Source organism: Stomoxys calcitrans, chromosome 4, assembly GCF_963082655.1.
Source record: "Stomoxys calcitrans chromosome 4, idStoCalc2.1, whole genome shotgun sequence".
NCBI classification, from domain to species: Eukaryota; Metazoa; Arthropoda; class Insecta; order Diptera; family Muscidae; genus Stomoxys; species Stomoxys calcitrans.
The window spans coordinates 50,004,841-50,026,499 of NC_081555.1; the positions used below are offsets into that span (position 1 = coordinate 50,004,841).

The window sequence follows — 21,659 nt, forward strand, 5'->3', positions numbered from 1 at the left end:
GTGGTGGTATCAGGCCCTAGCATGTTGTCTGCTACTGAAGGCTCCACTTGCCGACAGACGACTGATCAAAAGGAGCTTATGACGAAGACAGCTGGTTCGAGTCTTAAGGACAAGGCCGAACCTATTCTTTCTTCGCATGCCTACTGTTAGCCCAAGAAATAAAATGAACGACCGTATTGAATGGTGTCTAGAACACAACTCCTCTTTATTTCTTACAAAAACTATCTTAACACCTAATATATACATAGACTCCTACAAAATGTACAATCTTAAATATCTAAGGACAACAAATGCAACACACATTGGTCCCATTGCCTAGCCTAAATGGGATCAATGTGCCTAGCCTAAAAGAATTAGGGCGAAGCCTAGCCTAAAAGAATTAGGGCGAACAATAGTAAGATGGGTCCAACAACCCTTGCTAATGTCGCTAGGGCTTATGCTTGGATACCAAGGATTCCCTCAGATCCTCAATCGATACTTGGAAGACTAAGGGAATGTTATCCCAATCTTTCAACCACCGACTGAAAGATTGGTAGATTGGATTAGGCTGATGGTAACCGGAGACATTCAACAAGTTGAAACTGAAGGTTTATAGAAGTTTATAGAAGGGGCGGGGTTGGGGAACCAGGAGACGACTAAACAGTTGTTGCTGAACACTTGCCTGAGCAACTATCGACCACATCGCTAAAGTCTGGCGGAATGTTGGAGACAGAAAATCCCCCTGCTGCAATCGAGACAGAAGGGAATGGCATCGAAACGGGACCCGACAAGCCCTGTGTGGGTCACAAAATTGGACTGGGCTCAAAGTGTGCGCCAGCGCGGAAGCAAGGAACTCAAAAAGTACTTCTACATCTGCAATTAGTGAAGCATCTAAGGAGAAATCGTCTTCAGCGCAAGTGCCCTGAGAAAGTGTGGTTCCACAGCTTTCTTACCTGCCCCTGGATGCGTGCAGAAGCTCATCATGACAAGTTCTAACGAATCTTGTGAGGATGAACTTCTTGTGGAATCAGAAGATGAGGCTAACACAACAATGGTAGAGTTTCTGGATCCTGATCCTATGGTCCGGTTTCTAGTGATAAATCTCCACCATTGTAAGGCCGCTTTGGCGGCACTACAAGTCCTCCTGATGGCAGGGGGATTTGACGTGGTTCTTATCCAGGAACCATGGGTGCGTGGAGAAATGGTTCGTGGACTAAAAATTCCGGGATTTAAACTCCTCAAGGGTATGGGGAATCGGAGACACAGAGCTTGTATTCTTGCAAAGAGTAGTGTAAATGTTTTTCTTCTTCCGTCGCTAAGCACCGAAGATTTAGTAGTAGCCAGCCTTGAAATAAACAAGTCTCATTACTGGCTAGCTTCCCTATATATGTATATGGCACACGATTAAGAGATGCCGCCTTCAAACCTTAAGTCGCTGCTAGAAGTCGCTTCTGTAGAGAGGAAGAGTCTCACTGTGATGCTAATGCACATCACCAGATATGGGGAAGTCAACGAAAGGGGAGAGCTGCTTATTGAATATATCATAAGTTGCAACCTTTATTAACAGGAACAGACAGGAGGTACTACAATAGATATTACCTTTGTTTTGGAAGATATAAGTGGAAGAATATGGGACTGTGAAGTGTTGGATTAGCACAGCATCTCTGATCATCGTTATATTAGTTTCAGCCTTGGAGAAAATACTGCAGAAATGTTCTCTCGGATAAACAGAAGGCTAAACGTGTAAAGGACCAGTAAAGGAAGTGGCAACTGCGGAGGATATAGACATAATGGTCATGCGAATAACGAAGGCCGTGAATGACTCGCTTGTGTCAGTATGTCCTAGTTCCAAGTCAAGGGACAAACAGCGACCGCCATGGTGGACCCCAGAGCTGGTTGGTCTAAGGAAGGACTGCAGAAAACTCTTCAACAAGGCAAAAGCCACAAGAGCACCACACGATTGGGACAAGAAAAAATAAGGGCGAGCTGCGAAAGGCTCAGAACAAATCCTGGGTAGAATTCTGCAGCTCCGTGAAGGATACATCTCAGGCCTCTGGGCTAAGGAAGGCTTTGTCAGAAGTCAAGGAATGTATGGAAAATGTCTAGTGAGGAAACAATAGAACTACTCGTTGATACACATTTCCCGGGAAATTCTCCTCCAAAAGAGGTTGTCACTGGTATGTATTCGTCGGAGGCTATTAGGAAAATTGTGTCTGAGCCGAAAATCCTTTGGGCGATAAGAAGTTTCGACTCCTTTAAGTCGTCAGGCCCCGATTATGTATCGAAGATCCGCCCTTAAGAAATTATTTAAATGTAAATTTTAAGTGGAATTGATGGTGGTGAATTTCCAAAATTCGGCCCACCCGAACCTAACACATGTTTACTTGTTTAAAAGTAAAATAGTTCTTCTCATGTCATTTTTCAATAAGAGGAAGAATGACGATATTTCGTACTCCACAACCGCGTGTGAAGCATGTTTATTTTGTGAATTTTCAAAGTTATACTTGTTATACCCTGCACCATAGGATGGGGGTATACTAATTTCGTCATTCTGTTTGTAACACCTCGAAGTATGCGTCTAAAACCCCATAAAATCTATATATTTTTGATCGTCATGACATTTTAGGTCGATCTAGCTAAATCAGTCCATGTTTTGATATATCTCCCATATAAACCGATCTTGGGTCTTGACTTCTTGACCCTCTAGAGGGCGCAATTCTCGTGCATGCGGTGTTTTGGTATATCTTCCAACAACTATGCTAAGTATGATTCAAATCGGTTCATAACCTGGTATAGCTGTCATATAAACCGATCTTGAATCTTAACTCCTTGAGCCGCTGGAGGGCGCAATTCTCATCCGATTTGGCTGAAATTTTACATGAGTTGTTTTGTTATGACTTTCAACAACTGATCTTCCGATTTTGCCCTACAAGGCGCAATCCTTATTCGAATGGACTGAAATATTTGGTCGGGACTAGGAACAAGGTTCTCAAGTCGCTTGCCAACAACATAACTAAACTTTACCGAAATAATAGATTTGAAATGTAATGTTTTTTTATATATATTTTCATAATTGAAAAAAAAAAATCTCAAAGAATAAATTTCATAAATAAGTATTTGTTAATTTCAAAAGAAAAGAAGCATCACTAATAACATGATCATTTTTTTTTTTCTTTTTCTCAAATATTGAGAAATCGTCTACTTGCTATTAGTTAATTTCACTATCAGGATCAGGTTGATTACTGCTATTGTTATTACTAGAAGTCGAATTGTTATTGCTATCACCGGCATCGTGTTGTGCACTTTCATTTGGATTAGCAGCAGCCGAAGGGGCCGGCGCATCGTTGCTACCTGCATTGCGTTCGCGATTTCGCAGCGAATGTATGCAAGCCAACATACGTATCATAAAGGCTGCTGGCACGGTAATTGTGTCTTTGGTTTGTTCCAACATTATTGCATTGCGTTTCATTAGCTGAAGTTTCGAAAAAAATATTATTAAATAATTTTATTAAAAATAAACTTGAAACTTACATCTTCGGCTTCGTCTTCGTTGTAACTTTTTTTACCTAGTACGGGTGCCCAGATTTTGACATCATAATCTATGCCCGATGAGGCCAAATATGGCAACACCGGATGAGGTTGCAGACAATTAACCACGTGCTGATCGGCCTGCATCAACATTACCAATTTGCCGGTATGCCGATCCCAGGTAAAAATGTGGCCACAATCCGAACCAGACATCACATAATTATTGCCCCAAAATGTAGCCTCTTTTATCATGGTCCGAGCATTACGATGTCCAATATACTTCATTCTCAGATAGTCGAATATTACCTCTTTTGTTTCCATTTCCAAATCAGCCAACTCTTGATTGAGCGAAGCCGAATCATCTTGAAAATCTGTATCTCTGCTTGCAGGGCTCTGAGTGGCGGGAGTTTGATTGGAATTGCCGGACATTTCAACATCATTAATTTCACCACTACGGGTTCTGAGACTTTCTTGGGGCTGGGCTTCTATAGCTGAAGATTGATTTGCAGCTAAGGTGCTTGCTGCAGCTCTTCGCCATGCCGATGAAGTGGACGGCCTAGATTCTATAAGAATAAGAAAATTTTATAGTGGATAGTGGACTAATAATTACATTTTCTTTATAAATGAAAGTAATAAGAAATTTAGATAAATTTTAGAGAAATTTTAGATATCAACCGCCATAGGGTGGCGATCCCAGCTATAGGTGTGTAGATGATATTCAGGTGGCAGGAGCTCTATTTTCTCTATTTCAACAAATTCAGGGTGAACAAGGCGAAAAGTAAGCTTTCTAAAACCTCATCCTCATCACCTATTTGTGGTATATTACAAAACCCATAAGCTTCTATCTAAGAACTTAACCGATCTAGGGAAAAACAAATATGTGCCATACTATTGCTCAATATACAGAATTGCTGACACGAAGTGTTACCAATTCATCGAATTAGCATCAGGCGAATTGAACAGCCACTGTGTAGACGAACTTGAGTTTGGAAAAAGATTTATGTGAAGGTGCCGCGTTTTGTTTGTACGTCCATGGTCTACTACCGAATTTTTTGCGTACCCACGACTCCAAAGCAACTTCAAAAATGTTTTCTTGATAAAAAGTCGCCTTTACTTTGTCGCCAGGCTCGATGAAAACAATTAGAGAGCGGCCATCGACGGTCACACTATCACTTGAGATCGACTATAATTGCTGTTCGTAGGCTTAAATTCACGAACGTGAAACATGATCATTTTGGGGGTTTACGAATTGCTTACAATTACAATTGGTAAATATTTTTCATCAGAAAATACGATGTTCGGAAATTCACTTCTCTCGTGTAACTTGCAACACTTTTAACTGACTCAGAGCAAGCCGTCATCTCTTTGGGATCAGACCACCTCCCCATAATTCTCACCATCGACCGACCGCCCGACTTCATTATCTCTGAGCGCCGGATGTTTATCAATCATAAGAAGACCGATTGGGCTGGCTTCGGAGAGTATAATAATCGCCGCTTCAGTGAACTGCCACCTCCCACGGATGTGCTAGTAGCCGAGAGAAAATTCGGAGACATCATTAACGCAGCAGCCGCTCGCTTTATACCAGCCGGTCGAATACCCCAAGTGCGGCCCAATTTCCCGGCGCAAGCAGTGGTACTCGCAGACGAGCATAATGGGATTCGTGGTATGGACCCCGCTAACCCCTAGAATCAGCGAGCTGAATCTGGAAATAAACAGGATAGTCAACGAACATAAGCGGAATTTGTGGCTGGAACACTTGGAGCAAAGTAACTTAGGCACCGGTGTAGGCAAACTGTGGTCTACTGTTAAGTCACTCTCGAACCCCAGGTAGACGGGATGACAGGACCTCAGTCACTTTTGGCGAAATAACCGTGACTGATTCGAAGAGATGCGCCAGGTTGGTCAACCGTCAATTTATTGTGCATGCCAAAAGTGGCAGGGCAAGGAGGAGAGCCATTCGCCGTATTCGTGGTCTCCGAGCCGGTGAACAGCCATCACAATTTACCGTGGGAGAAGTTACGAATGTCATCCGTGGCGTCAATTCATCTAAGGCGTTAGGCCCTGACGGAATCACTTCATTGATGTTGAAAAATCTGGATTCACCTGGAGTTGAGTACCTTACCACTCCCCTCAACCTGTTCTTGAACACTCTTATAGTTCCCGATGTCTAGAAAATGGGCAGAGTGATCCCGCTACTAAAGCCTGAAAAGGACCTGAGTTTGGGGGAGTCGTACAGACCGATCTCCCTTCTCTCACCAGTGGCAAAGACGCTTGAGGCATTACTCCCCCCGAGCCTCGTAGGAGAATTTCCATTCGCCGAGCATCAACATGGATTTCGGAGACTGCACAGTACAACAACAGCTTTGCATGCCATCACCACACACATTTGCCGTGGCTTCAATCAACCCAGGCCATGTGATAGGACGGTCCTCGTGGCACTGGACCTATCGAAGGCATTCGACACGGTCAGTCATGCCAAATTATTTAGGGATATCGCCAACAAGTCCCTCCAGATAGGCTTGAAACGCTGGTTCGCGAATTATCTGTGTGGTCGCCAGTCATTTGTGGAATTTAGGGATAAGAAGTCGAAGCACCGTAGAGTGAAACAGGGAGTTCCCCAAGGTGGGGTGATATCTCCGGCACTGTTCAACCTCTACCTATCCTCCATCCCACCCCCCCCCCCCCCAGCCAGGCCTGAAATGCTGGGTCGCGAATTATCTGTGTGATCGCCAGTCATTTGTGGAATTTAGGGATAAGAAGTCGAAGCACCGTAGAGTGAAACAGAGAGTTCCCCATGGTGGGGAACTGGCACTGTTTAACCTCTACCTATCCTCCCAGAGACCATGCAAATCATCATCTTGTGCATAGATATGCACCGCTCAGAAGCCTTAAGATCTACATGATCTAGAGCATGAGGTTCAGCGCTACAAGAGAGAACCTCTAGATCAAGCGGCATATCAAGCAGGTCTAGACAACATTCATGCAGACACGGTAGCAGATGCGGTAAATGGCTACCGGGTGAATGTAGTCCTTGGAAAACGACCGCCTCCCATTGCATCTGAAGAAATTGACCTCCCCCGGCAAACCAGAGTAGTTCTGACTCAATTACGTTCCGGCAGATGCAGCCTCCTCAACTTCTACAAAGCAAGGATTGATGTCGATGTGCAAGATGTATGTCCCGATTGTAACCAGGGACCGCACGATACACGTCACCTGTTTAACTGCCCAGACAGACGCACTCGACGCACCCCATCTTAGCCGCAGATTTCCTGGATCTGGATACTCAACAGAATCAATCAGAGGAAGGATGGAACACACCCTGTTGTTGTTGTTGCTGTAGCAGTGAATCGACTTATTTCGACGATTTCCTTCAAAGGACCGGATTACATAAATTTTCCGAATTGTATGTCTATTTGTCCGATAGCTCATAATCGATCATCCTATGGAAACGATCATCTAAATCTGAACCGATATTAACAAAATAAAGCCCACATATCCAGATTGCTAGACATGATTTCTACATTTGTTAAGCCCGGCACGGGAAAGCTATCTGCTCCACACAAGCTGGAACTTTGAGGTCCAATATGTGTGGTGTTCTTTGCTGTCACGAGAATCTTAGCTGCGATCTACCAGGCGTGTCCACAGTTTGCGGAAGGTGGAATGCTCCATACGGAATAGCTGCAACGGCAGTCGAGGACAATTAGCGGTATGGATTGAAGAGTCTCAGTGAGAGGTCGGGTGGCACCGGCTTTTGCACAAAAACTGAGTGCCTGTGATACTCGATATAACAAGGCGAATTATTGACGCCTTTAAATAACAAATGGCAACTCTGTTCCCGTGGCTATCGGTTATTTGGACCGGAACGTGCTTGCTCAACTACAGGAGCTTGACAAGAATCCCCACATCTACATGAAACTGTGGTTACAACAACAACAAAGCTGTTGAGTGTAGATCGAATGAAACACACATTTATTTATATACATATGAGCTATATACAGGCAGGAACTACGCCAAATGGAAGGAACATTGGCACTAGCTTTTGTATCTTCCAATCGAGAGGCATAAGAGTTTGGCGAGCCTCTACGAAGCCTTATAAAAACTGATGGCAGTTATTAATGATACTAAGATAAACTTTCGCTTAGCAAATAAATAGTAATGTATATCCCCATCGTCTAATGCTTACCTTCTGCAACATCTCTTGTTTCCATAATCAAACTCTCATTGCCTTCCTGAGCAGTTTCCCTTAAGGTCTCCTGCATTTGATTCGTCAAACCCATGCGTGTGCGTGGATCATTCAACATACGCGATATCACCTCTGTCATTCGGTTCATAATGTTAGCCTGCAATTGGGGTCTTACTTGGCCAACTTCACTACGTCCTGTAGTGTCACGTTCAGGCCTGGCATCAGGTCCTGTATCAGACCAATCACCTCTTAATCGTAAACGTCTTGTCACCTGTTCCGCTGTCATTGGTGGCGGTGGTGTTGTGTCGCGATGAAAAGATCGTCCCTTTTTGGACAAATCACAAATATCGACTCCATCATTTCGCAAATCGAACAGATACAAATACTCTGATGAGTAGCTAACCAAAAGCTCAGACTCTTCGGGACTATACCGGATACAAGTGATGCGATATTGGCGATTTGTTGATTGTGGTATGGGGTAAGCTTTAACTGGACGGGTATGACGTTCGGTTGTTGGTATAGAACTATCACTAAAATCAATCACAGACAAATAGCGTCGATCGTATATACGTACAATGGCATCTGAACTTCCCACTGCTACATAATTACAGCTGATGGGTGCCAAGTCCATGGCGTTAACAGCCGATGGACTAAAGATCAATATATTGTCTTTGCAGCAAGTCTTATGGCAGCTAGAAACTTTCCTGAGATCGAAAAGCCGTACGGTGCCATCTTCGCCACAACTCATAAAAGATCGAGGCTCTGTAGGAACTGTCATTACCTCATAGGTAGTGCCACTTTTGTGGCAATTGAAAAAGCCAACATTGGTGTCGTTGTCAGATATCCTTTCGAATACAGTTGGTGAAGACTCGCCGCTCTTGTTGCTGCTACGTACCCTCTTAATGTAGGGTGCTAATAGTTCAGTGTGCAAAACGATACCATCTCCAGAACATGATACAATTGCCTGGTCATTGGACTGAGGCATGAAACGTGCACTGAAAATATTCGCCCTATGTGCTGTCTTATATTTGAGTAGTACTTCCTGATTGTTGGGGTTTGTGACCGCTATAAATTGATCATCAGAGCCGGTTATTAAATATTCACCCGTACTATTCCAATGTACGGTATTCACGCAACCCGAATGAATAGCCAATCGACACATAAGACCCAATCGCTGCACATAATCCAGCGAATCCTTCGCACTAGCAATTAGGTTTCTTCGAACAACATGTGGATTGTGATGATCTCGCTGTAGGATGCTGCGAAACACGCTGTTCCTCGAAAGCGTGTCGCGCGACATTTCCTACGAAACGATGGCAAGACTCCGTTGATTTAAAACTGCAAATAAGAAAAACATACAAAATCTTAATTAACGTGCGAAGTAAGACGTTAGAGTTGACATAATATAATAGCACTATGGAATGCACAAGCACGATTCAAAGAACAGGGAAGAAGTGAAAAGAAATTCGAAGAGTTAAAATATTGAAGCATGTTTCCCAAAACTTTGTTTTTATTCATTCGTTTGATTCTACCACGAAAATATATATATATATTTTTAATTCTTTCCAAAATTTGGTAAAATTTCTGTCTTTTTTGTCTTTTTCAAATATGCATAGACAAAGGAAATCTATAGACTCATAACAATGAAGTATTTTGTTAACATTTGAGGTCTATAACTTTCCTCAAGTCGGATTTACAAAGGTGGTCTCACGCGAACAGCTGTTAACAGCTGACCAGGTATTGGGATGACAGATTTTTTGTCTGCATTCTCTTTGTTGTTATCTTCTTTCTTGCACATTCTCTGCTCATGTACGCACACGTATACACACACGCACACAAATTTCTTTGCGTGCGTTGGAAAAAGTACGATCAGCTTGATGACAAGATGGCAGATTGCACCATATGATTTCAGGTTGTTGTACAAATGAGACCTCCTTTGATTGTTTCGCCATGACCTTTCCTTTGTCTATGGAATATGTCATGTATTTTGTCCACAACATTTGACTTACACTGGATAGGACTGAAACACAGCAATTGTTTCGAAAGCCTGCCTCTGAGGCTAAACGCCTGGATTCAAATCCCGTCAAGAGCATCAGACAAAATTTCCAGTAGTGATTCTCCCTTCTAACGCTGACGATATTTGTATGGTTACCACCTAAGTTAATCAGCCGTGTTAAATTTTCTACTGAATGGTGCCGTTCCCCGGCAAGCCATATGGAATTGGCAATAAATAGAGAAGGTCCCTTAACATTGATATGAGAGAAGTATCCACTAACCTAACTCTTGAAATCTTAATGCAAAACTGAAAAGTACTACTTCGGTCAAAAGCTACCTTCATTAGCACCATTTCAAAATTTGTATTTCCCATCCCTGGGTAGCCGCGAAAGCCGGGCTGCGGCGTTTAACTATCCATTCATAAACAGCTTGTCGGCCGGTTTGTGCCCACCACACTTTAGCTGTGTTCGGGAACTTAAAAATTTGTGCAAATTTGCACAAATTTTTACTGGAACCCTTTCGTGTACTTTATTTGCCAGCAGAAGAGAGCGCGAGAGAGCAAATTTTGACAGTTCGAAAATAGAGAATCTGCAAATTTCTACTGGGACTTTGTTTTGCCCGCAGAAATTTGCAACTTTGAACAGATGTTTTGTAAAGGTCAGCTGTTTTATGAAAAGCAGCCGTTACATGAAAATACAAAAAGCAGAGGTAAATGAAAAATAAAAATATTGTTTATTGGTAATTATAAAATTTGTTTAATTTTTATTTACTTTTATTGAAGATTCATGGCAGCAGCTAGTGTTCAGGTACTGAAAACTCGCCAAATAAAGTTGTAATTTTACCCCCCGTCGGTTGCTCTACATTAGAAGGTTAGTGCAAAATTTGCGGAATTATTTGAAAAATCTTAAAATTTGAAACATTGTATCCTTCCAGGCACCAAGAAAAGAGTTATGATCGGTTTCTTAAGTGTTTTGATAGAATCGTCCTCATCAGAGAGTTACGATGAAACCAACACCATTCCTTTGAATTTGTTAAGGAGGGAAGATGCTGCCATGGTATTAAGTGGGTCTGGCTGGGCAGTTAAAAATTACAAACGGTGGGATTGGGAAAAATGAATGCAAATTAGTCTGCCAATTGTGAACAGATACAGATATCTTCAATTAAAAACACTGGGTCCGTAGCCGCCACATGACAAAATAGAAAGCTTCCTTAGCCGCTCATCAGTGGTCGCAGCAATTTGTCTAGCCACATTATCCAGAAGCATTAGGTGGTTAGTCCAAGGTTCCTTTGTCAGCACACCAAGTGCTGACGACAAGGGACTTGAGAACGTTGTTTCTACTTTTGTGTACGGTCATGGAATGTTAAGCAGTTGTAGTCCTATGCAGCCTTCGAAATGCATGCTGATGCTCGGCGAATGGAAATTGTCCAACGGGAAGATCGAAAGGAGTAGTCCTTCATGCATCTTGGCTGCTGATGAAAGAAGACAGATCGGCAATCCCAAGGCAGTCGGTTGTACATACCGGATTGACCCGGCAAGGGCTGCCGCCAACAGTGTACAACAACAACAAGACAGATCGGTTTTTACGACTTTCCCTTGACAGGCTGAGGACAGTTGTAAGGTAAGGATCTACATTGCACACTAACAACGAACAGGTGCAAAGGCCCGACACGGGATAACTATAAACTTTGAGCTCTAATTTGTGTGATATTCTTCGTTAGAACCAGAAACCTAGCTGGGAGCTACGGGTCGTGTCCACAGGTAGCGGGGTAATGCTCCATATGTAGTAGTTGCAACTGCATTCGCGGACATTCAGCGATATCGAGTGTAGATTCTCAGTTAATACTAAGTGCCTATGATGTCGATGTAATAAGGCGACGTATTGGCGCCTTTCAATAGCCACTGGCCATCAACAACAACAGGTGCAAAGGCTTAAGGTCGAGAACGGTATTCAGTGTCTCTCTCGGGGCAATGAGAAGTACCCCGACACCGCCGTAGACATTCAGTAAATCTTTCTATTTTCATAAGCGCGGCTGTTGTCCTTAAAAGTGACTACTTTTATAAGAAGTAACCTGTTAAAAATGCTTTTATTTAAAAATTGCTAAAACTTGATACGGGTTCATTAACAAAAGTTGATTTTTCAAAAACTTTGAAAATCGGTTTTAGGAAAACCCTATCAATCTGCATTCAATGTACTAATTTTACATCATCTATGTATGTGGTGTTAGCTGGGGTCACATTGAAGAACCTCAAAGTAAAAGCGAAAGTGAAACCCAGTAGACACCCGATTATTTGGTATATTTCAAAACATGGAAATATCAACCTCTTTCCGCGAAAATATGTTAGCGAAAAAACTTTCAATCTATTCAAAATTGCCAACTGAAAATTTGAAAATTTTATTGACAAATCTTATTTGCGAAAATGAAAAATGATTAAAAATTAGCATAAGAGATGTTACGACTAGCAAACAAAAATGTTTCTGCCTTTTTCATTAAACTTCCATAGAGACGTTGGGATTTTTTCTCTTATCCAATCTCAGCCAAAAAAAGTAAAAAGCTTTTACTCGATCGGGTAATGAGTTTCCATTGGAGATGTGCGCGTGAGTGATTCCCCGCTCGCGCTCACGAGGGAAAAATGGTACTCACGCGAAACTTTTTTATGTCGTCTCTACTCACGCACGACTTTTTTATGTCGTCTCACGCCTTCACGTCACGGTTGGAAAAAAAATTTCCATAAAGCGGAGATTTTTTTTATGCATCTTAAATCTTACAGCATTTGAACTTACGAATATACTATATATATATAGTATGGGAATATGCATACTTATATTAATTTTATACTTCTTCAATAGTAACAGTGTGTCTGAATTCGAAAGTTAAAATGCCGTGTGATGTGAGAGCATGCAAACAATGTTGTTGCATGCTCTTGCGAAGAATTTAAATTCAATCACGGGCAAAATTGTGCTTTTAGATTGCACCTCCGATTGCGCTGAAATTTATTATGTAGATGTGGGTTGACCCCAGGAACACGAATCTGAAGTCCGTTTTTGGGGCAAAAGCCCATGGACCCTCTAGGCAATATGCATGTCAAAGGAAATTTCGGATTTCGCAATAATTTAATAGGAAAGGTATTAACGAGTAGTTGAGAAATGTGCAAAAAAATTCTAAATACTGGACCCGGGACGGACCGTTTGACAAGTAGACTACTAAAATAAGGTGAAATAGTTTCAAAAAAATCGCCCACATTTCCATTAAAGTCCCATAAAAAAAACAAATTTTTAATTTTTTTTATTAATTCCTGAAGACACTTTGAGTCCCTCCAATTTTTAGAATTTTTGATTTTTGTTTTTGGCAGTTTTGTAATTTTGTTTTTGGCAGTTTTGTAATTTACTCGTTGATACCTTTCGCTTGATATTCATTTTGCTTAAGTTGCAGCACTTCCTATTATGTGGGCGCTTTTAGCCTCTAGTGGGTCCACGGGCCTTTGACACCAAAAACGGACTTCAGATTCTTCGAGTTCCTGGGATCACAAATCTACATCATAAATTTCAATGCAATCGGAGGTGCAACCATTCACGGTCACGCACGATCACATGATTGGATTTGAATCTCACTCACGAATCACGTGACTCACGCATGACATGACAACTTACGACTCACGTGCACACCTCTAGACTCCAAGTTGGTTCTTTTAGTTTGATTTGCATTAACAATTTGGTTACTGGCTTCCATTATGAAAAAAAATTTTTTCATTGATACACAAACAGCTTTAGACAAGACAGTACACTACCATTGAAAATACTCAAGGAATTACATATCGATAACATCTAATATAGCTGTTGTTTATGACATGATCCACTGCATGCATTAAAGCTCAATAGTGAAGATGTCATTGGGTTTGGGGGTTTTCGCGTGATTGAATGTGTTTTGATGAACGTAAATGTGCAACGCAAGGCCTTAATTTAAAAGAAATGGCGAAGAAAACCTCAAACAGGCACATGGATGAATGAAAAAATGTTGGCCAGGCTCCCACATCGTAAAAGACAAGCCATTTGCAAACGTATGAGTACATAACATACATATGTCACCGTCACTCAAGCCAAGACAACGGGGGGAAATGCGACCAGACCATACAACACTAGGGACCGCAGGCAAGAAAAAACCATATAAGAGTATATCAAACAGTAGAGCAAAAAAAAAACAATTAGAGAAAATCAATAAATATCTATTTTTTTGAAAAATATGAAACGCTGTCTATAAACATCCGAAGGATGCAGAGAAATGGTGGTATAAACGATCGATATATTGCCTATGGATGCCTAACACAATCTAGACTAATATACTAATAAAGAATGCAAGATCGTCAACGTCTATTGTCAGGAAACAATAATTTGGAAGTACATCACAAACATTGGCCAACACACACTGTATTTCATGATCATATAAACTTAGCGCATACAAACATATACATATGTATGTATATAAGTGAATATACAACATACCTACACACCTAACAAAAGACATGTTGTATGGGGTTTCTTTGTTTCTTTTTTCTTTATGGGCCTTTTTTTAATAATAGTTGTGCTAAATAAATGTTGTGTTTTTGGGGCATAAAATTAATAACCAAACATGATTTGATTTTTGTGTTTCTGCATTGTTAAGAGAATATCTTAAGACCAAACGAACACATACCCTTTTATATTAGTTCACTTTTGTTATAATTTGAGAGTCGTCGGCAGAGAACTTTTAGCAGCAATATACTACAAACATTATACTAGACACTATTTGGTAACACTGATATTTTAGCTTCTAACATTTAACTCAACGAAAACGTTATCAAACGCCTTCTTTGCTTTGTATCTTTTTAATTTTTATTGTTTACTTAAGATTAGATGTTAAAATTAATAATTGTTTGCCAAATGGCAAACTATATTTTATTGTTTCACCACACGTCGGAGATTATGCACCGTAGATTCTTTTCAATGTGTATATAGCAGTACTTCTATTTCTTCTATCTACCGTAATATGCACCTCCGTCACCCCCGCCTGATTGTGAGCTAAGGAATTCAATTATTCCCATCAAAACAAAATCAGCTGGTCTCAAAATAGAAACAGATGTTTTTTCAACTTTTGAAGTTTATACGCCAGGATATGCTGAATAAGGTAGTGTCAGCAGCGATGTAGTACGTTGTTATAAGTCTGTTCCCATACTCAAAAATTTGACCACATTTTTTCGGATTCAGATATTTTTTTTGCTTAGAAATTGCAAGAATGTTGGTGCAAATTTGTCAATAAAGTTGTTTTCATCAGTAGCTATTTATCAAAGTATTGAGTACTAAAGATGAACCTTTCCTCTCCCGAAATAATGGCTTCTAGGCGCAACGTATGGCGAAACAATTAAAGGTGGTCTCATTTGTGCAACAACCACAAATCATAAGGTGCAATCCACCATCAAGCTGAACGACGTTTTGCCAACACACATAAAGGAATTTGTGTTCGTGTGTGTACATTAGCAGAGAATATGCAAGAATGCAAACAAAAATTTGACATCTTAATTCCGTCAAACCGGCTCTTAACAGTTGTTCGCGTGAGATCACCTTTTTAAACCCGCCTTGACGAGGAATTAGAGAATAACATAACCGATAGGTCAAACGATTTTTTTTTGTCGACATATTTAACTAAACGATGTTCATTATATGTTACATAATTGCGGTATTGACGTTTTCTTTTGCAGTCTTCTTTTCTAAAGGCTTATTCTTTGCCTTTCGATACGATTTATAAGCGGAACCCTTGTCTTTAGTTTCGTTTTTGTAGTGCCAATATATGCCATTAGGCATAAAAATGGACAAGTCCAACAACTGTCAAAACGCATTGTAAAAAAAATAATCAAAATAGTAGCGACATTATGCCATTAGGCATAAAAATGGACAACAACTGTCAAAACGCATTGTAAAAAAAAGGAAAATAGTAGCGACATGTCCCCAATACAAATTTCTCTGCGATTAATTGCCAATGTAGTTAAATGCTTATTAAATAGGCGCCACCAACCCGCTTTCAATGATTTTGTCTATGTTGTGTGCTGTTGTTTGACTTTTGTTTGTGTTCTTGAATAGAGAGTGAATAGAGTCCGCCGGATTTCGCAATAATTTAATAGGAATTCTCACTGCAAATGAAGTCAGTACTGGGCTTAAGCCTACACTGGTATTTTATCCAGAATTTCGTTGTCCTGGATAGATGCCATTTTGATACAAATTTCATTGCACTGCACTATATATTAATAAAATAAAACACAGCCAGTGTACCCTGAGCGGAAAAAATGTACTCAGCTGTTTGCCGTACTCTACTTGTAAATGAATTTATCTTGGGTCTTAGTTGTTGGAAGTCTTTGCTTTGTTGGTGTAGCAATTGCTGCACTCTGTGCGTTATGGTTCTTAACTACAATATAATACACACACACAACAAAAACTCGTTGATAGATAGTGCACTTCGCAAGAAAAAATTGTACTCGGCTGTTTACGGTAATTATGTCATTGCTAATGTCGGCGACAAAGAAATAATGCTCGGCGCTGAGTTCGTTTAACAAATGTATGCAGCATGGAATGATAACACATAACATTTTTATAATTTGTTATTACCAAGAAGAAGAATAAAAGTTTAAATAAAATAATATGAGCTGCAATTATGCCGATGGATTATCACCGTACGAAAATAAAGGTGTTTTAGGTATAGCAGAGAAATTTGACACTAATGAAGAAATTGAATCAAAAGTCACTAAATTGGTTGAGCTCTTGGAAATGTCCAAACATGTAGTAGTTCACACAGGAGCAGGCATTTCCACAACAGCGGGAATTCCAGATTTCAGGTAACTACTACTTCGATGTCATCCGAAGTAGTTACATGGCGCACTTTCGATTGAACTTGATGAACATATGAGGTTTTTTTGTCCTTTATCCACACTGCATACATTCTTACAAAATCTATTTCTTGATTGCTCATTATAAAAGGATCGGCAATGTCTTTCAGGAGTCTATGAAAACTAAGTGCCCTTGCACAATGATTGTTTATTAGTCAACGAAACTCCGTTGGGCTCATTACAATCATTCAGAACATACCAATATATGATGTACTTTGGTCAAATGCCCTTTTTCCTCAAGCCAAAAATTGTTAACATATGTAAATGCTAGATTATAATTACTATATGCATAGGATTAAAAGTTTATCAAGATTCACAATAATAGTTGATCGTGCTTTCTTTAATTTACACTTTCGCCTATCAATGTAATGTACTGAATTATAACCTCCTCCGTAATATTTCAGAGGGCCAAATGGCGTTTGGACTCTAGAGGAAAAGGGTGAGAAGCCGAAACTAAACATATCATTTGATGAAGCTGTACCCACCATCACACACATGGCTCTGCGATGTCTCGTTGAAAAAGGCTATGTCCACTACGTAATTTCGCAAAATATTGATGGGTTACATTTGAAGTCTAGTTTGCCACGCTCCTACCTTTCCGAATTACACGGTAATATGTTCATTGAGCAATGCAACAAATGTCGTAGGCAGTTTGTGCGTTCAACAGCTACTCCAACTGTTGGACAGAAGCCCTGTGGAGGTCCTTGCCCTCGCCAATGTCGAGGAGGTGTATTATTGGATAATATTTTGGATTGGGAACATGATTTACCAGAAAGAGATTTGGACATGGCTTTTATGCATTCCACGTAAGCGAAATAGACGGTATACTTAATTAATTTGCAAAATTCATGAAAAATTAATTTCTGAATAGCTTGGCCGATTTAAATATAACCTTAGGTACTACATTGCAAATCATACCCAGTGGAAATTTGCCGTTAAAAAACAAGAAGTACGACGGAAAATTAGTAATTTGCAATCTTCAGCCCACAAAACATGTAAGTACACATAGCTATATTACCGATAACGTATTCTAGCAGTATTATACAAATGTATGTATGTATGTAATAGACTGAAGTGAACAGATTTCGGATGATGGGGAGTTGTTTCGTTCATTTCATGGCTACGCACATTTTTGATGCTATAAATCATTATGTCTAGCTTTTACAATGTCTACACAAATCGCCCGTTGGACAAAGTGGGACATCATAGCCCTATACATTTGCTGGACACGCTTGCCACCCAACACGGGATTACTATGAACACCACACAGGCTATAACTTTGAGCTCCAATATATGTTGTGTTCATAGTTATCGCGAGAAGCTTAGCTGCGAGCTACAGGGCGCGTGAAAATGCAGTTGCGGACAATCAGCGGTATCGAGTGGAGAGTCTCAGTAACAGACAGGGCGGCATCGGATATGACAAGTCGAGTGTTTCGCACCTTTATATAACAAATGGCCATCATGTTTCCGTGGTGATTGGTCCTATGGCCCGGAAGGAGCTTACTTATCTTTAGGAGTTTGATGAGGATCGCTACCTCCACAACTCTTTATGTGTTATGTTATGAAATTTGTAGGCTCACCAATATTCAATTTTTTATCGATATACTCTTTTCGAATACAATTTTAATATATGGTTTTTCATTAGGATAAAAAGGCAGACTTGATCATACACACATATGTCGACGATATTCTCAGCAAAGTTTGTAAACGATTGGGTTTGGAGATACCAGCTTATAATTCTAAAGAGGACCCAACGAAACCCTCCACAGAAGGCAACCAAGAATGGACTATTCAGCCGAAAGCTATAAAAGAATTGGAAAAGCAATATAATGCCAAGCAGAAAGCCGCATCAGCTCAGCGCAAGGCCGGAAAAAGTAAATTCACTTTCTTTACTGCAAAGGAGCCGACAATTAGCAAAAAGAAAATCAAACCAATTGATATTGATGAGAGTAAAGGAAAACATGCTCCAGATACCAAAGACGCGCCATGCGTAAAGAAATCAAATTAATAACTCTCAAAAAGTATTGTAATGTAGGTACTAGCAGTAAATAAAATTATTATAAGATTATTGTTTTTTTATACAAGATATTCATTTTCTAAACCTTTCTTTTGATTTATGCTATTGAGTGACCTTTTGAAGTCTTCAATAAATGTTTCCAACTAATGGAAGTAAAACTGGGATTCAGTTTGGGCGCAAGAAAAACAATGGATAACAATCGCTTTATATGGGAGTTGTGTATATCAGAATCAGTGTTGCCACTCAAGAAAATTATTTCCTACCAAAATTTAAGAAAAATCCTACCAAATCCGGCCAAAACCTACCAAATGTTCTACAAGCTAAGTATTCGGGATATGTTTTAATACCCACCAGCGAAGAGTTGCCATTTCGCGAGTTCGGATGAAACGATCCCCAGCTTTAAGAGTTTGGGACCAGAAAAGTCTAGAACATCTGAGTATGGACTAGATCTGACCATATTTGTATGCAGCTGCCATATAGTCCTGTTTTTTTGATTGAAAGCACAAAAGCCGCATTTCTTTCCCAGAATTTATGAAATTTGGAAGAGATTCCTTGAAACTTGTACAAGTTACAACCAACATCAGAACTTTCGCCCTTTTTCTTGAATTCGGCTCCTCCATCATCCATGGTTTTATTCTGCACTCTTAACGGAATACACAGAAACGGCAAGAAGTGAAATAATTTTAAGTTATCCCCGGCGATTTTTTCAGCGATTAACTTTGTATTTATATGTTGGAAAAACCTACCTAAAATTGGGGTCAGCCTACCAACCTACCAAGAGAATAAAAACCTACCAAAAACGGAAACACTGATCAGGATATATAACGTTTGCACCAAACTTGGCATGATTCTTAGAAGTCGTAACAAAACACTAAATGTAAAACACCCATCGGATTGTTATTTAGTTGTATCAATAATTTTTCATTAAATTTCAATTATTATGAACGAATTAGACCATTTTTAAGATACAACCTTGAATTCCTATAAAACCAGCATTATCATCGGACAGCTGGTAAATCCATTTTCCTTTTTTATTTCTTTATGCTTTGGACCGAGGTGTCTTGAACGCTATGGCAGCGGCCCTCGATCTCTTTCGCTACAGCCCATCACGCACATCACGCCATGTTTATCATCAATAAAACTATTGTAAGTCTGAATTTGAAATCATTTGTTGTCTCCGATTTGCGGCATTGCCATAAGTATGTACTGTCTCGCTGAGTTTTACATGGTGACGTGTGTCCCCTGTGGTGAAGAAAAGGAACCTGAGTTCCACTCGATCATCTCTGAGCTTTAGCTCCAGAAATAAGACTTAGCCATAATCTAAGTGGCTGAACAGCCGGGCTTAAGAAGCCAAATCGAAGGGACTCTACATGGGGGTCATATCCAAATCTAAATCAATTTGGCCCATTTGCAATACCCAACGACCTACATTTATAGGAAGTATCTGTGAAAATTTTCAAGCGGCTAGCTTTACGTGTTCGACCGCTATCGGAGTACACCTGGAGACAAGGTGTTTCAGTCTCCGAATCCACAGCGAAATTCATGTCTCGTATCATGGCAGCTATAATATAGGACGTCACCTATATTATAGCTCACGTCGGTGCTGTTGTAGAATCCTTTCCGGACCATCACAATTTTTTGATTTCCAAACTATATAACTTTTATATGGAATTATCGGATGTTTTGACACTTACTACAGCAAAGACATTGTAAATTTTTTCACCAATCCAAACCATACACCAAAATGAAAATCGAACCACAAATGCCTTCGTAAAATACAAGACAGTCTCGGTAAAAATTTCAAAAAATAAAAATTAATCGGCGAAAAATCGGTGCGGCAAGTGAAACCATGCCCAGCCGATACGGGATAACTATGAGCAACACACAGGCTGGAACTTTGAGCTACGGCGTGTGTGGTGTCCATCGGTATCACGGGAAGCTTAGCTGAAAGCTAGCGGGCGCGTCCACAGGTTGCGGATGGTGGAAAGTTCGGTTATTATGCGGAGTAGCTGCAAATGCGGCCGCGAACAGTAAGCGATTTTCGAGAGGAGAGTCTCAGTGAGAAGTCAGGTGGCACTGGCTCTTAATTAAATACGGAGTACCAATGATACTCGAGATGAACATCAGCGTCTGTTCCCAGGTTAGGGGCGGCTGGCGGCGAGCGTCGGATCTTGGAGCAAGCGGCTCGCCACAACGAGGGATACCTGTGCATCCCAAAAACCCATGCGGTTGGGGCGCTAGGCCGGTAACCCGCAACCGGAAAACAGAACTACTATGAGAAACAAAGGAATAGTAAAAACGGACCCCTCAACGTTGACGACCCACTCAAATGAAAAAAGCCTTATTTGTACCCATGCCCCCACGGAAGACAAAGACGAGCATACCAAGGATATTTTCTACGAGCGCCTAGAGAGAGAATTGAACCGCTGCCCCGCCCATGATATTAAAATCGTTCTGGGAGATTTTAATGCCAGGATAGAGAAGAAAGACATTTTTGGTCCAACAGTCAGAAAGTTTAGCCTCCACGAGATAACGTCCAGTAATAGGTTGAGGCTGATAGATTTCGCCGCGGCAAAAAACATGGTAGTTAGTAGCACCAGATTTCAACATAAAAATATTCACAAAACCACATGGCTGTCACCCAATCAAAACACGAGAAACCAAATTGATCACGTTGTGATAGGTGGAAGGCATTCATCCAGCGTGTTAAATGTACGATCGATCCGTGGAGCGAATATAGATTCGGATCATTACCTTGTTGCAGCAAAGCTTCGCACCCGTTGGAACATGACTATCTGACACTGCACGGAAGCTGGACATTGAAAAGCTGCAAACACAGCAAATGGCAGCGGCATACTCCACTCGACTGACCCAACTGCTTCATGAAAGCACACCTTGTTCCGATGATATAATGGCGCAGTGGCAAACTTTTGCCCAATCCATGGAAAATGCCGCGAAATGCGTACTTGGGTACCGGAAGCCTCCTCCTAGATACCCATGGTACGACCAAGAGTGTCGAGATGCTACTGAAGCCAAGAATGCGG

General features: G+C 40.7%; 2 protein-coding genes across 3 annotated transcripts; one reads left to right on the plus strand and one right to left on the minus strand.

The window, feature by feature from the left end:
* Positions 1-3,022: 3,022 nt before the first annotated feature.
* LOC106095095 (DDB1- and CUL4-associated factor 6) lies at positions 3,023-15,610 on the minus strand. 2 transcript variants are annotated; one of them, XM_013262343.2, is made up of 4 exons: positions 14,705-15,610; positions 7,694-9,031; positions 3,511-4,070; positions 3,023-3,451 (listed from the first exon to the last, which is right to left on the minus strand). In XM_013262343.2, the coding sequence occupies exons 2-4, from the start codon at positions 8,991-8,993 to the stop codon at positions 3,188-3,190; spliced, it is 2,124 nt and encodes a 707-aa protein (XP_013117797.2). In that variant the 5' UTR covers positions 8,994-9,031; positions 14,705-15,610; the 3' UTR covers positions 3,023-3,187. The 2 variants fall into 2 exon arrangements, with proteins under 2 accessions (XP_013117797.2, XP_013117796.2); XM_013262342.2 differs by having other exon boundaries at positions 14,378-15,610.
* Positions 15,611-16,300: 690 nt separating this feature from the next.
* On the plus strand, positions 16,301-18,686 carry LOC106093240 (NAD-dependent protein deacetylase Sirt6). The gene is made up of 4 exons (XM_013260265.2): positions 16,301-16,547; positions 17,003-17,404; positions 17,470-17,593; positions 18,244-18,686. The coding sequence occupies exons 1-4, from the start codon at positions 16,354-16,356 to the stop codon at positions 18,604-18,606; spliced, it is 1,083 nt and encodes a 360-aa protein (XP_013115719.2). The 5' UTR covers positions 16,301-16,353; the 3' UTR covers positions 18,607-18,686.
* The last annotated feature ends 2,973 nt before the right edge of the window (positions 18,687-21,659 follow it).

Excerpts from the sequence above, each read along its gene's own strand:
- LOC106095095 (XM_013262343.2), bottom strand. The coding sequence starts at position 8,993 with ATGTCGCGCGACACGCTTTCGAGGAACAGCGTGTTTCGCAGCATCCTA. Across the intron at positions 4,071-7,693 it reads AACAAGAGATGTTGCAGAAG|AATCTAGGCCGTCCACTTCA; the intron begins GTAAGCATTAGA and ends TTATTCTTATAG. Across the intron at positions 3,452-3,510 it reads ACGAAGACGAAGCCGAAGAT|CTAATGAAACGCAATGCAAT; the intron begins GTAAGTTTCAAG and ends TCGAAACTTCAG.
- LOC106093240 (XM_013260265.2), top strand. The coding sequence starts at position 16,354 with ATGAGCTGCAATTATGCCGATGGATTATCACCGTACGAAAATAAAGGT. Across the intron at positions 16,548-17,002 it reads GCGGGAATTCCAGATTTCAG|AGGGCCAAATGGCGTTTGGA; the intron begins GTAACTACTACT and ends GTAATATTTCAG. Across the intron at positions 17,405-17,469 it reads ATGGCTTTTATGCATTCCAC|CTTGGCCGATTTAAATATAA; the intron begins GTAAGCGAAATA and ends ATTTCTGAATAG.